Source organism: Phoca vitulina, unplaced genomic scaffold (genome assembly GCF_004348235.1).
Source record: "Phoca vitulina isolate PV1807 unplaced genomic scaffold, GSC_HSeal_1.0 scaffold62, whole genome shotgun sequence".
NCBI lineage: Eukaryota > Metazoa > Chordata > Mammalia > Carnivora > Phocidae > Phoca > Phoca vitulina.
Window position 1 is genome coordinate 6,630,229 of NW_022589765.1, and position 15,099 is coordinate 6,645,327.

The 15,099-nt window shown below is 46.8% G+C and overlaps 1 protein-coding gene across 1 annotated transcript in view; it reads right to left on the reverse strand.

The window, feature by feature from the left end:
• Positions 1-3,010: 3,010 nt before the first annotated feature.
• The window catches only part of SLC25A43 (solute carrier family 25 member 43), a 40,168-nt gene continuing 28,079 nt past the window's right edge, over positions 3,011-15,099 (reverse strand). Inside the window, exons 4-5 of the mRNA XM_032391414.1 lie at positions 4,404-4,538; positions 3,011-3,788 (exon numbers count right to left, since the gene is read on the reverse strand). Coding sequence (XP_032247305.1) covers positions 3,588-3,788; positions 4,404-4,538 — 336 coding nt within the window. The 3' untranslated portion in view covers positions 3,011-3,587. The remainder of the gene's footprint in view (positions 3,789-4,403; positions 4,539-15,099) is intronic.

The following is a 15,099-nucleotide window of genomic DNA, read 5'->3' on the forward strand; positions in this document are numbered from 1 at the left end:
GCTTAACCGGCTGAGGCACCCAGGCGCCCCTAAGGAATCATTTCTTACTTGGACTTTGTAAGTCTCTTCTTACCTCGTCTTCCCACTCACAGCCTTTCTTCCCTCTAATCTATTATCCACACAGCAACCAGAGGGATATTTTTAAAATGAAAATCAGATTATATTGCTTCTGTACATAAAAACCTTCAATGACTCCTGACTGCATTTAGAATAAAATCTAACTTCTTTTTTTTTTTTTAAAGATTTTATTTATTTATTTGAGAGACAGAGTGCGAGAGAGCGTGAGCGGTGGGGAGAGGGGCAGAGGGAGAGGGAGAAGCAGGCTCCCCGCCGAGCAGGGAGCCCCATGCAGGGCTCGATCCCAGGACCCTGGGATCATGACCTGAGCCGAAGGCAGACACTTAACCCACTGAGTCACCCAGGTGCCCCAAAATCTAACTTCTTATTATGGCGCCAACAGTGACATATGATCTGGCCCTCTGTCCAGCCTCATCTCTCACACACGCTCACTTGAGCACCACACTACCAGTCTTTTCCCACTACCAGTAGCACTTTTGCACCTCTGTTCCCTCTGCCAGAATGCTCTTCTCCCTAGCTCTTTGCACAGTTGGCTCATTGTCATCTTTCAGGTCTCATCTCAAATATCACCTCTCAGAGCACTTAAAATATTTCCCTCAGGGGCGCCTGGGTGGCTCAGTCATTAAGCATCTGCCTTCGGCTCAGGTCATGATCCCAGGGTCCTGGGATCGAGCCCCGCATCGGGCTCTCTGCTCAGCGGGGAGCCTGCTTCTCCCTCTCCCACTCCCCCTGCCTGTGTTCCCCCTCTCGCTGTGTCTCTCTCTGTCAAATAAATAAAATCTTTAAAAAAAAAAATTTCCCTCACTCCCACCTAATTCTCTGATAAAGTACCCTGTTTGTTCCCCTCATACCATTACAATTTATAATTACCTGACTTGCAGATTACTTTTTTATTGACTCTCAACCTTCTAGAATGTAAGCTCCATGAGGGCAAGGAACTTATCTGCTTTACTTTCCACTGTGTCCAGAGGTCCCAACAGTTGTCAAATTGATGTGTGAAAGCCAGTCTTCTTACTCTATCCCACTTTTTGCTTGCTTCCATCTTTGTGACACTGCATATGACCCACCTTCAACCTGCAACCTATCCTTAGACCTATTCGATCTCCAAACTATTCTTGACCAACTAATATCCTCTCCTCTCCTTCAAAACTTAGCTCAAGACTCGTTACTGGCTCCTCTCACCTATGCGGATCCCTTTCTTTTTTCTTTCTTTTTAAGTAGGCTCCACACCCGTTGTGGAGCCCAACGTGGGGCTTGAACTCACGACAGGGGTTTGAACTCACTGAGTTCAAGACCTGAGCTGAGATCAAGAGTTGGACACTCAACTGACTGAGCCACCCAGGCACCCCTAAGATGATCCCTTTAATCACTGATTCAGTAGGTATACAGGGAGCCCCTTGGTAGTCTTATAGACAGTTGCTACCACATTATCATGTCTTTGCTTGTACTTGCTTTGTAATCAGGGCCATTTCTTGTATGTAGGGATGTTTTATCTTTAAGACTGTGCTTTTCCTGCGTTAATGTTGTATCACATTTCTTTATAATCCTCCTAAAGTACTTAGTTCAGTTTGATGCACACCTCCAGCCGTAAAGCAGAAAAGCAGAACACTTCCTGAGAAAATGAAAATAAGCTGGAAGTTTATTTTAGGAACAAAGCTAGAGGTTTTTTAAAGTTAATTTTATTTATTTATTTATTTATTTATTTATTTATTTATTTACTTTAGTAATCTCTACACCCAACGCGGGGCTCAAACTCACGACCCCAAGATCAAGAGTCGCACGCTCTTCCGACTGAGCCAGCCAGGCGCCCCCCAAAACCAGAGTTTTAAGAGTTGTCCTGAAATTAGAAAAACGAGGCATTCCTTTTCCCCACTTAACTTTATTGAAAAAGCCAAAACTACAGCTCAGGGGACATTCCTGTGTGTGACAGTAACAAGAGTGTGGCTATCCGTCTCATCGTATGGGTGGGAGAATACACAGAGGATATTAACACGGTGTAAGTAACCTGAGGCTCGGATTTTAGAGCTAGTGAAAAAAATAATTTTTTTGCAGATTTCAGAACTTTAAAAAAATCGGTCGCCTCAAGGAATATGAAGGGCTAATAAATAGGGACTATTCACTATGGGTAAAGAAGTTGCCACCCTCTGCACTGTAACAGATTGGGCTCCAGATGAGATCCTCCGCTATAACTCACCTTAGGGATGAATGACCAAACAACATTTTTCTTTGGAAATTACATTTAACAGGGAAAAATACTTCCAACATACTGAAAGCCTGTGTGTGTGTGTGTATAAATTAACAATTTAATATTATTGTCTTTTAATGCATAGATAGGCACTATTTGAAAGTAAGGTTATATAATCTTGCCATGGAGTTCCCAAAGTGGAACAACGCAAAATTTGATTTTTAAAAAATCGAGTAGAGATGATTAGCCTGAAGTGTTTTCGTTCAGTTCTATTTTTCTTTTTGACAACGTGTGTCAAATGTTCTATTTGATCCTTTTCTAGGCAACTGGGACATCTTGTGAGAATAACTTAAGTTGACTAAATAATTTATTTTCAGGGTAGGCTTGCAAAGCAAGTGGAAAAGGCAGGGAATTCAGGCCACTTCAACTGTACATGATTTCAATTGGAAGAAGGTCTTCTGGGGCATTAAGCAGTCACAGTAAAAACTGCCTTCCTAAAAAAGATTCCTGAAATTCTTAAGCTTGAGATGCTTCAAATTTAAATAAAAAAGGATGGTTCTACTATGAGAGAGTGATGACTTTTAAATGTTAAAGGTTTTAATTTAGTTTCTTTTTTTAAAAGATTTATTTATTTATTTGAGAGAGAGAGAGAGTACCCACAGAGGGAGAAGGAGAAGCAGACTCCCCGCGGAGCAGGGAGCCCGACGCGGGGCTCGATCCCAGGACCCTGAGATCATGACCTGAGCCGGAGGCAGACGCTTCACCGACGGAGCCACCCAGGCGCCCCTTTCATTTAGCTTCTGATAGGGTGTAATTTATGCTATAGCATGCACACGCAGAAGTCAGCAAACATTAGGAGTTTCGGAAACAAGCGTGTTGGGAAGACTCGGGTCGAATGGACAACGCGAGGCCAGTGTGGGTTAGTGCAAGCTGCAGCCCTGTGGCTGAGCTCCTGATGTGCTACTTGCTCAGCCGCTTTGAGGACATGACACTCTGAGGTCACGGTGATGCCCTTTCTTTGGTGTTGTGTAAGTTGCACATTTACGGAGTGTAATCGCACGTTTCGTTAATGCTAGCTTTTGTTACAAAATCTGGTGGAAGGCCACCATGCAGCAGTCGTGTTGGGAAGCTCTTCCAGGGCACAGGTGATCACCAGGACATCAGTTTGGAGCTTGGAGCTGGTTCTGTGGCTGAATCTTCTCACTTCCAAGAGCAGCAGATGGGAGTATCCTCTCGCCACTCCACGCACACACAGTTATGAGATGACATTTTTTAAATGATTATAACACGCCTTTGGGCAGTGCACTTCTTGTTTCATTCAGTTTTAAAGAGTTGGTTTTTTAGACTTCAGCTGTCCAGTTTTGAAGAACTTTTTAAGTTCCCGCAATTCCTGGGGCTTCAAACTCTGATCCACCCCTGGGGTCAATTTACAGCTCAGAGGAGACACAATGTAACCATTTTGGTAAAGACAGATTCTCTTGCAGAACTCAAAGGTGCCAAACATAACTCCAAAATATGGAACTATCTGTTTAAAAAGAAATGAAGATCATGTTAAAATCTTAAAAAGAAAATGTCAGTGCATCCGCAGTCAACCTGGACCAGGGTAAACTGAGGTAAAGGCTGTGGACAATACAACATCATTCTTTTTGGAGTCGGGGAAGATGGCAGAATGAAAGCTGACCCAGTGTGGGTTGGGGGAGCGTGGCCTGGATTAATGTGCCTGTGGACAACCTGACACTTGTTCGAGGTTAGTCCAGAGTTCTTAACCTTTTTTTGTGGGGAAGGCGGGGAGTCATGAAATTCTTTGGGAATATGATGAAAGCTATGGATCCTCTCCCCAGAGAGATGCACATACCTATACATTTTTGCATATGATGTTAGGCTGGGAGATTAGGTTCCCCTTAGGAGTCCATGAACCCCCATGTCAGGAGCCTCTACGCTGAATACTCAGCTCCTCCAGGATGGGGTGTCAGATGCCCTGCCACTGCACAGGGTCCCCCTGTCTCCGGGCTGACCGCCAGCCCGTGCTCATGGGTCAGTGCTAGACGGGGGTGTCCCCAGGCAACCTGTAGGGGTGCGGCAAGGGAAAGGGCTAGAATCCGAAGAGGCGGGGAAGCAAGGGATGGACCGCCCTTCTCACCTTCAGCAAGTTGGCTGTCAGTCCATTCCAGAGCGCCAGGACCCCTTGGGCTTTGACTATCTGCCGGAAGCAGTCCACTGCTCCTGAGAAATGGACATCCACTCCTCCATGGTGGGGAAGGTGCGGGCTCTGAGCCTGGCAGGAAATACAGAAGATGGGACGCGGTGATTTGGTCACCAGGAAAGAAATGTTCTAGTCAGGGACGCCAGGGTCTCAAGTCTGGGCTCTGGTTGCTATGCTCTTGGCCAAGATGCCTGCCAAGAATGGGTGCCACAGGGCGCTTGTTCGACGGGCTCAGAATGAATATTAACGCGCAGTGAAGTCAGGACACCCCGTTCACCTATTTGTGGCTTATTTTGCTTGGAAGGAAGCAACCATTCAGGACAGATTAAACTTCATACTTAACGTCGCTTCCCAACCTATGCCCCCTGGACATGATAGACGTTCTCCCGCGCCCTTAACCTTTTCTAAATACCCCTCCTCCCCTGGTCTCCTTGTCTTAACTGATGCCTCCTCTGTGAAGTTCTCAAGCGTGGGCTGCTCATTTCCCCACATCCCAGATGTTCCAGGGTGAAAAGCAGAGGGATAGCGGCATTCTTCTAGTTCCCTCTTACTGTCCCCAGACCCCGATTCCTTCCCTCTTGTGCCAGAAGTTCTTGCCTGGGGCTCAAGTCCCTCAACCACACTCCTTGTTGCTGCTCGCATCTCTTGACCTCCTGAAGGTCTTCTCCATTCACTGAAGACCGTGCCACCTGGTGGCTTCCCCTCTTCCAGATTCACCATCATCTTAGGGAACTTCAGCATCTCTAAGACAACCAACCCATCCCACACCCAGTTTCTGGACCTCGACTTCAGTGATCCTTACTTTTACGCCTCTTTGGCCACCCACAACTTTGGCCACTTCATGGACTTCATCACGACTCCCAGAACAATCCTGACTGATCACCAACATGCTCCATCTCTGAAAGTAACATTTTTGTCCTTCAGTAGAAGACAGTTTTGGGGTCAGGTGAAAGGACTTTTTTTTAACATTTTATTTATTTAGTTGACAGGGAGAGACACAGCGAGAGAGGGAACACAAACAGTGGGAGTGGGAGAGGGAGAAGCCCGCTTCCCACCGAGCAGGGAGCCCGATGTGGGGCTCGATCCCAGGACCCTGGGATCATGACCTGAGCCGAAGGCAGACGCTTAACGACTGAGCCACCCAGGCGCCCCAAAAGGACTTTTCAGTGGACCATCTCTATACAAAACTGACACCTCTTGCCCAGTGGGAGGGGGACAGCCCCTCAGAGCTGGCTTTCAATAACGGTGTCAAGTTCACACGAAGCTTCGCACATACTTTGGTTTGTTTCTGAAACGTCTAGTTGAGACTAGCACAGCATTCTAGTGGAGTGGAATCAAGATTTTCCACTTAGGAGGGGCGCATGGCTGGCTCAGTCAGAAGAGCACACGACTCTTGATCTTGGGGTCCTGAGTTCCGAGCCCCAGGTTGGATGTAGCGATTACTTAAAAATAAATAAACAGCAACCAAAAAAGATCTTGCATGTGGGAGAGGCAGGACAGTCTAACAGTCCGAAAAGCAGAACCTCTGGAGTCGGACAAGTCAGAGTCTAGCTCTGGCCGCTTCGCGTACGGGCCACGTGACCCTGGGCACTTACCTAACCCTCCTGAGCCTTAGTTTCCTTATTCACAGTACCCACTTCATGGGGCTGCTGTGAGAATTAAATGAGATATGCATGTAAAGCGATCAGCCGTGTCAGGCGCATGGTAAGGATCAGTAGGTATGAGCTAGTGCTATTACTATTACATAGAAAGTATGCTAAATACGGGCACCTGGGTGGCTCAGTCGCTGAAGCGTCTGCCTTCGGCTCAGGTCATGATCTCGGGGTCCTGGGATCGGGCCCCGCGTCAGGCTCCCTGCTCAGCGGGGAGTCTGCTTCTCCCTTTCCCCCTGCCTCTCCCCCTGCTTGTGCTCTCTCTCTCTCTCTCAAATAAATAAAATAAAATCTTAGAAAAAATAAAGTGTGCTAAATAGCAATACAATCCCTTACCTAACGTTACTAGTCCTCCCCACCCACCTCTCAAATCTTAGACTTCAGAAGCCCCGGGACCACGGCGTCCTCATCCACCGGCCCCCTCCCTCGCTGGTTCCTATTACTCATCACAAGCCCCCAGGCACTTGCCCCCTCCCGTCTTCCGCAGGCCACCAGTTCCCTGCAGGCTTCAGTGGCTTCCCTTTCCAATCCTCGCCCAGCTTTCTCTGTTCCTACTCTCAAAATCCTTGCCCCTCGTCCTCCAGCCGCTCTCACCCACACACCCCTGCTCTGCCCCAAGCCACTGAAGACGAATCCACAAAGGGGCAGATCGGTACTACTAAAGCTTCGAGGTTGCCAACCTCTGCTGGGCTTTCGTACTGCGAACCGAGCCTTCAGAGCATCCTTGCCTGTTCCTCGAGGCGGCCCTGCCCAACCTTCCCACAGCCCTTGACGCCCGGCACCCCGCACCCGGTCCTCTACTCTAGGTGGGTGACCTGGTCTCCTGGTTCATAGAGAAAACAGACTGTACGGGGCCTCACCTTTTGCTTCTTCGCATAAACATCTTTTCTTCCCACCAGTGCCCTGGATCTCACACCTTTGAACTCCTCTTGGGCACCCTTCCCAAGAGACCTGACTTTCCTCCTTAGCAAATGAATAAACTCAAGTCCCTCTCATCTGCAAAACAATTCCTTCTGCCGATCTTGACTTTGCCCTTCAGATACAGTCCAACCTCTCATTCCCACATTAATAGACAGTAAAATTACCTGGTTTCAGGGTAGAGGGCTAGCAGTTTTAACATATGTACCCATTTGTGTGACCACCGTCACCATCAGGACACAGAACTGCTCCTTCCGCCCCCACCATTCTCATGTGCTGCCCCTTTGCTGTCAAGGCCTCCCCCATTCCCAGCCCTGGGCAGCCACCGGTCTTCTCTCTGTCCCTACAGTTTTGCCTTTTGAGAATGTCAGACAAATGGAAGCAAACAGCATGTAACCTTTTGAGACTAGCTTCCGAAAGTATTTTTTAAAAGTTTTATTTATGGGGCGCCTGGGTGGCTCAGTTGGTTAAGCAGCTGCCTTCGGCTCAGGTCATGATCCTGGAGTCCCGGGATCGAGTCCCACATCGGGCTCCCTGCTCAGCGAGGAGCCTGCTTCTCCCTCTGATCCTCCCCACTCTCATGTACTCTCTCTCATTCTTGCTCTCTCAAATAAATAAATAAATCTTTAAAAAAAAAAAAAAAGTTTTATTTATTTAAGTAATCTACACCCCATGGGGGGCTCGAACTCACAACCCTGAGATCAAGAGTTGCACGCTCTTCCGACTGAGCCAGCCGGGCGCCCCTTGAGACTGACTTCTTTCACTCGGCACGATGCTTCTGAGATTCATCCATGTTGCTGTGTTCATCAATAGTTTCTTCCTGTTTATTGCTGAGTAGTATTCCATTGTGTGGCCATACCACCGTGTGTCTGTCCACTCATCTGTCAATGGACGTCCCTCTCCCTTCTCGTCTGCACTTACTGAAACAGCGGTAGGCTCTGGCGGACTCCACTTCCTCCCTCCCCACGCGCTGCTCTACTCACTGCAGTTGGATCCGTGTCCGTGACTCTGCTTGTTGATTCTGGCCAGGCCTACCTTGGTTCCCTGCCTTTCTTTTTTTAAATTTTTAAGTTTTCTTTTATTTCCAGAGCACTCACTGCCTTTTACGATTTGGTATAATTTACTTATTTCTTTTCTTATTTATCTACTCCTCCCAACCAGAGTTTTAGCTCCGTGGAAGAGGGGATTTTTGCCTGTTTGGTTCACTGCTGTATCTTCAGGATCCTCAACACGTAGCAAATGTTCAAGAAATATTTGAATAGGGCGCCTGGGTGGCTCAGTTGGTTAAGCGACTGCCTTCGGCTCAGGTCATGATCCTGGAGTCCCGGGATCGAGTCCCGCATCGGGCTCCCTGCTCAGCGGGGAGTCTGCTTCTCCCTCTGACCCTCCCCCCCTCTCATGTGCTCTCTCTCTCCTCTCATCCTCTCTCTCAAATAAATAAATAAAATCTTTAAAAAATAAAAAATAAAAAAAAAAAAAGAAATATTTGAATAGATGAAATATATTCACTCAGGGCCTCCTACCTGCCAAATTTAGTAGATGGGTTTTTTTTTTATTTTATTTTCTTACTGGATTTTTGGGCAGCGTTTGGCACTAATAACCAGCAACTTTTTGTCCTCCTCAATTTATACAACTTCTCTAGGGAATTCTACTGTAGCCATGGCTTTAAACACCATCTACAGGTAGATGACTTCCAGATCTTTCTCTTTGGCCCTGACCTCCCCACCCTGAGCTCCAAGATCAAGCATCCAGCTGCCTACCGGACATCTCCCCTGGGATAGCACACAGGTTCTCAAACCTTGACACACTTAGAACCCAGTGTTGCCTTTCACCTTGACCACATCAAATTTATTTCTAGCTAGCTATCTAGCTAGCTCCACACCCAGCCTGGAGCCTGACGTCAGATACTTAACCGACAGAGCCACCCAGGTGCACCTCTTCTGTATTTATTTCAGTAACCAGCCGGCTGCCCTAAGCCAGGAACTGGGATTCCTTATCTGCTCACTCTTACTGCCCTAGCCCATCAGTCATCAAGTACAATCACTTTTATCTTCTAAATATGGTACTTCTCAGATCCATCTCCTTTTCGACATTCTCAACTGCCACTCTCTTAGTTCAGGCTACCACCATCTCATGCGTGAATCTTGACCCAGTCCTGTTCTTCCCAGTGCATTCGGAATGCATCTCTAACATTTCAGTGCGGACCACTGACTCCTTCACCGACTTTCTACCACCTATAGGATGAAATCCAAGCTCCTTAGAATGATATACAAGGCCCTTAAATGACAATTTTCCTAGCATTAAAAGCACCGTTCACCCCCTGCACTCCTTAGCAATATTTCTGTACTTCTATTAGCTCCCCTTATCCCCTCTGAAGACTTTTCATTTATTCAGATGTTTATTGAGTACCTACTATGTGCAAGACACTGAGGTTACAGCAGTGAACCAAACAGACAAAGAGTCCCTGTTCCCACAGAGCTGAAATTCTAGTTGTGGGGAAGGAACAGGCAAAAAAAATAAATGATTATATCAAATACTAAAGGGCAGCGAAGGCTCTGAAGAAAATAAAGGCAGGGAAAAGATACAGGGAGTGCCTGGAGGGTGCTGAAGTTTTTATTAGGGTGGTCCCCGGAGACTCACCAAGAAGATGATGACCTTTGAGTGAAGGTCTGAAGGAAGTGAACCGTACAGTTATCTGCAAGGGCCCTGGGGCAGGAGCTGGCCTGGGGTGTTAGACAACAAGCAGGCCAACGTGGTGGGAACAGAATGAACAAGAGAGACAGTAACAGGACAAGGCTCAGAAAAGTAACTGGCGACTAGACCACGACTGGAGCCCGCAAGGCTGGTAGGCCATAGTAAGTATTCTGACTTGAATTACTGGGTGAGAATGGGAGATGCTGCTGGGTTCTCAACAGAAGAGGGACAGAGCCTTGGGGCGCCTGGGTGGCTCAGTCCATCAAGCTTCTGCCTTCGGCTCAGGTCGCGATCTCAGGGTCCTGGGATGGAGCCCCATGTCGGGCTCCCTCTCCCTCAGCCCCTCCCTCTCCCCACTCGTGCTCTCACTCTCTCTCTCTCTCTCAAATAAATAAATTAAAAAAAAAAAAGAAATTCCCATCCAGGGGCGCCTGGGTGGTTAAGTGTCTGCCTTCGGCTCAGGTCATGATCCCAGGGTCCTGGGATCAAGTCCCGCATCGGGCTCCCTGCTCAGCAGGGAGCCTGCTTCTCCCTCTCCCTCTGCTGCTCCCCCTGCTTGTGCTCTCTCTCCCTCTCTCTCTGGCAAATAAATAAATAAAATCTTTAAAAAAAATAAAAATAAATAAAAAAAAGGCAGAGTGACGGAGCCTAGTTTATATTTTAACAGGATCACTTTGGCTGCTGTGTTGAGAATGTTCAGTACAGGAGTGGTCTGGAATTTTAAAAGCATTTTGACATAATGCTATGCACGAATTATAAAAATGGTGGGTCAACACCTATACAAAATGATATAGACTCTTTTTAGAAAACAAGGCTCACACTTCAAATGATTTCTTCTCTCTTCGCAACAATAGCGTATAGATAGTTCTATTTGACTAAGAAGTGACAGCGTCCAAGTACAAAATATCCGTAATGATGTTGCTACCGCAGCTACTAATACAGAGGTTTATGGACTGCTTACGTGCCTGTTCCAGGTGAGGAGACTGAGGCTTGGTGACAGGCTAAGTGCTTTGATTAAGGTCATACAGCTAGTAAATGACACATTTTATTCTATTTCATATGAGTTAGTTGTTTCACGTTCTTTCCTCCAGGAGACTGTGATGCCTGGTGGGGGGGGGGGCACTACGTCTTACTCAGCTTCTCTTCTCTCCATCCTCCATAAAACTCTGTAGAACGTAGGAATAAATTACAACTAGAGAAGTAGCACTAAAACTCAATTTTAATCACTGAAACAAACTACCCAGAAGGTCAGGCCTTGTGGACTATAGATTTTTGTCGTCTCTGACCATGAAACCTGGCCCTTTCTTGCTCTCGGTTTGGTTCCTGGATCTCATGACTCCAGGCCCCCATAACCCTGAGTCCCCAAACCACAGACTCAGATCTGAAAGGGACCTTAAGATATTCCAGTCCAGGGGCGCCTGGGTGGCTCAGTCGGTTAAGGGTCTGCCTTCGGCTCAGGTCATGGTCCCAAGGTCCTGGGATCGAGCCCTGCATCGGGCTCCCCGCTCGGTGGGGAGCCTGCTTCTCCCTCTCCCACTCCCCCTGCTTGTGTTCCCTCTCTCGCTATGTCTCTCTCTGTCAAATAAATAAAAATAAAATCTTAAAAAAAAAAAAGGTTCTAAAAAGATATTCCAGTCCAATGGGGACACCTGGCTGGCTCAGTCGGAGCATGTGATGCTTGATCTCTTGGTCGTGAGTTCGAGTCCCACATTGGGAGTAGAGATTACTTAAAAATAAGATCCTTAAAAAAAGATACTCTGATCCAATGACTTCATTTACAGATGGAAACCCAAGATCTTGAGAGGAAGAGTGACCAAGAGTGACAAAAGCCAGGTGCCCCGCCTCCTGGGCTGCTGCAGTCTGCCTTCTGGGACCCTGCTTCCCAGTGACTCCCTGACCTTGGTCTCTAGGTTCCAAGACGTAAAATGACATGAGCTGTACCTGACACCTACCTAGCTTGTGCCCCCGCAGGACACTCCACCCTGCCACCTGTTGCTGCATGGCCCTGGCAAGGACAGTCATCCTCTTTCTCGTCAGACTCTAGCCTCTCTCGTGAACCCCCACCATAAGGGCATTCGATAAACAATACAGAAAAATGTCAGTAATTCCAATGTGTATGTGTGTGTATGTGGGGGGGGGTAGTTTAAATTAGTGAAGCCTAAATTATGAAATTTGGGGATGATATTCCATTTTATTATATATGACTGAAACCGGATTAATGAAGGGCAGCGAAGTAGAGAGACTTTCTGGGCCTACGTGGACCACAAGGTCACGTGCATGGATTTTACCATCACACAAGCTTGGATTTGCACCCTCGTCTCTTCCACTCATTAGCTCTGTGATCGTAAGCAAGTTCCTTAACTTCTCTGAACTTCGATTTCCTCATTGCAAAAACGGGGAGAATAATACCTCATATGCTGTTTATATTATTCATTTCCTTACTGAACCCTGGGTTGCTATTATAATTTTAGTGCCGTGCAAATTAATAAGGTTCCACAGTTCTTCATTTTATATATGAAAGACTGTTGTATCTTTCCTCGTTAATCTAGCTCAAAGGGTCAACATTCTTTTTCTTAAAAGATTTTATTTGGGGCACCTGGGTGGCTCAGTCGTTGGGTGTCTGCCTTCGGCTCAGGTCATGGTCCTGGGGTCCTGGGATCGAGCCCCACATCGGGCTCCCTGCTCGGCGGGAAGCCTGCTTTTCCCTCCCCCACTCTCCCTGCTTGTGTTTCCTCTCTCGCTGTGTCTCTCTCTGTCAAATAAATAAAATCTTTAAAAGATTTTATTTTTATTTTTTTTAAGATTTTATTTATTTGAGAGAGAGAGAGCGCACAAGCACAACGGGGGAGGGGCAGAGGGAGAAGCAGACTCCCCGCTGAGCAGGGAGCCCCAAGTGGGGCTCGATCCCAGGACTCTGAGATCATGACCTGAGCTGAGGGCAGACACTTAAACTGACGGAGCCACCCAGGCACCCCTAAAGATTTTATTTTCAAGGAATCTCTACATACAATGTGGGGCTCGAACTCACAACCCCGAGATCAAGTTCGCACGCTCTACTGACTGAGCCAGCCAGTGACCCATGGAAGGATCAACGTTGTATGCTTTAACCATATAGAGTCCTATATCAAGGTGAAGGGTGAGCCTCTGGGTTAGCCCTTCCTTTTGGGGTACAGAAACAGTCAAGTGCATACCAGAGTATGAGAAATAAAACATGAAATGGACAAGCTGAGTCTCCCAGCCTGGAGTTTCAGGAGCCAAAATGGTCAGGGGTCTTCGGTGAACGTCTTACTTTAAAATGTTTACCCGGACACTGTTGCGACCTGACCTCCTGTCCTTCTCACCCCACCAATAAAGCACCATTGCCAAACAGGTATTAAAAGCTTCCTTTCCGGGGCACCTGGGTGGCTCAGTCATTAAGCATCTGCCTTTGGCTCAGGTCATGATCCCAGGGTCCTGGGATCGAGCCCCGCATCGGGCTCCCTGCTCAGCAGGAAGCCTGCTTCTCCCTCTCCCACTCCCCCTGCTCGTGTTCCCTCTTGCTGTCTCTCTCTCTGTCAAATAAATAAAAATCTTTTTTTTTTAAAAAAAGCTTCCTTTCCCCTTAGAAAGAATCTGCCTAGTCATAAGACTTGAAGTTCCTCCTGCTACTGTAAGACTGACATAATGAAAAGAGATTATGTTCATGCAGGAAATTAACCTTCTTATTCTGTTATGAAATCATATGATTGATTTATCTTCTGCTGGTTTCCAGTAAAACTACAAAAAAGCCCTGAGTCATGAGTCAAGGTCATCATTTTGTAACCTGGTGCGGTGCCCCCCACCACAACTAAAACAAAAAGACACTAAGCAAGTTACATGAGTTACAGAACAGGGCAATTATAATCAACTTGTCATGAATCAAGGGCCACCTATATTCAATCTTAGGACCTTAACCATCTTCCAAATGTCTACTTCACTCTACCTTCACCGCCAAGCCACCATCGTTGCTGACCATTATGGACCATTATGCAGCTCCCTTTTGGTCTCCTTGGGACAGCGAGTTTGAGACTCCTCGCCTGGCCCCTTTATAGTCCATTCTCTAAAAAGTTGCCAGAGAGATTTTTTAAAAAATCACATCTTTTTACTCATCTGCTTAAAATATTTTAATGGCTTTATAGAACACTTAGAATAAAATCTACATTTCTTAGTGTTACCTGTAAGCTGTGGTGGTAATGTAGTGGTAAATATTTAACAACTGATTCTCTGGGGAGAAAAAAAGCCTTGAGTTGTAGCATTTGCCAATTTCAACGGTGTCAATACTCCCACATGGCCGATTTCAAGCTACCAACTGTGAGGTCCACCAGCTCCAGGATTTCCTGCCATTTAACAATCAGCTTTCCCAGGGCAGCTGGGTGATTCAGTCGGTTAAGCGACCCACTCTTGATTTAGGCTCAGGTCATGATCTCAGGGTCGTGAGATCGAGCCCCGCATTGAGATTCTCTCTCCCCCTCCTTTTGCCCCTCCCCCCGTTCATGCTCATGCTCTGCCTCTCTCTCAAGTAAGTAAATAAATAAATAAACTCTTAAAAAAAAATCAGCTCTCCTGAGCCAAGAGGAGCTGGCTCTAGCCACACTACTGGAAGGTTATAAGCCCTACACGATCTGCCCCTGCTCACCTTTTCAACGTGAGCAAGAGATTGACACGGTTTCGTAACCCATCCGCACACCTCCAGTCTCTGCCCTCTCCAGCCCATCCTCCACACTGCAGCCAGCTACCATTCCAAACTCACCAGATGCTGTCACTGCTTTGCTGAGAAACCTTTACCAACTCCCAGTTTTCTAAGAAAAGTTTTCCAAAGAGAAATGTAACAGAATTCAAAACCCTCTATAGTTTGGCGCCCACCTGTCTTCCCAGTATTATTTTCCATTACCAGCCTGTGATGGTTCATTTCATGTGTCAACTTGGCTAGGCCATGGCACCCGGATATTTGGTCAAGCACCAGTCTTGATGTTGCTGAAAAGGTATTTTTTTAAAATCTTATTTATTTGACAGAGAGAGAGAGACAGCGAGAGAGGGAACACAAGCAGGGGGAGTGGGAGAGGGAGAAGCAGGCTTCCCGCCGAGCAGGGAGCCCGATGCGGGGCTCGATCCCAGGACCCTGAGATCATGACCTGAGCCGGAAGACAGACACTTAACGACTGAGCCACCCAGGCGCCCCACTGTAAAGGTATTTTTAAGACGAAATTAACATTTTTAATATATTTTTTTAGTTTAAGTTTTTATTTATGTATTTTATTTTTTTAAAGATTTTATTTATTTATTTATTTGACAGGGGGAGAGAGAGAGAGAGACAGCGTGAGAGGGAACACAAGCAGGGGGAGTGGGAGAGG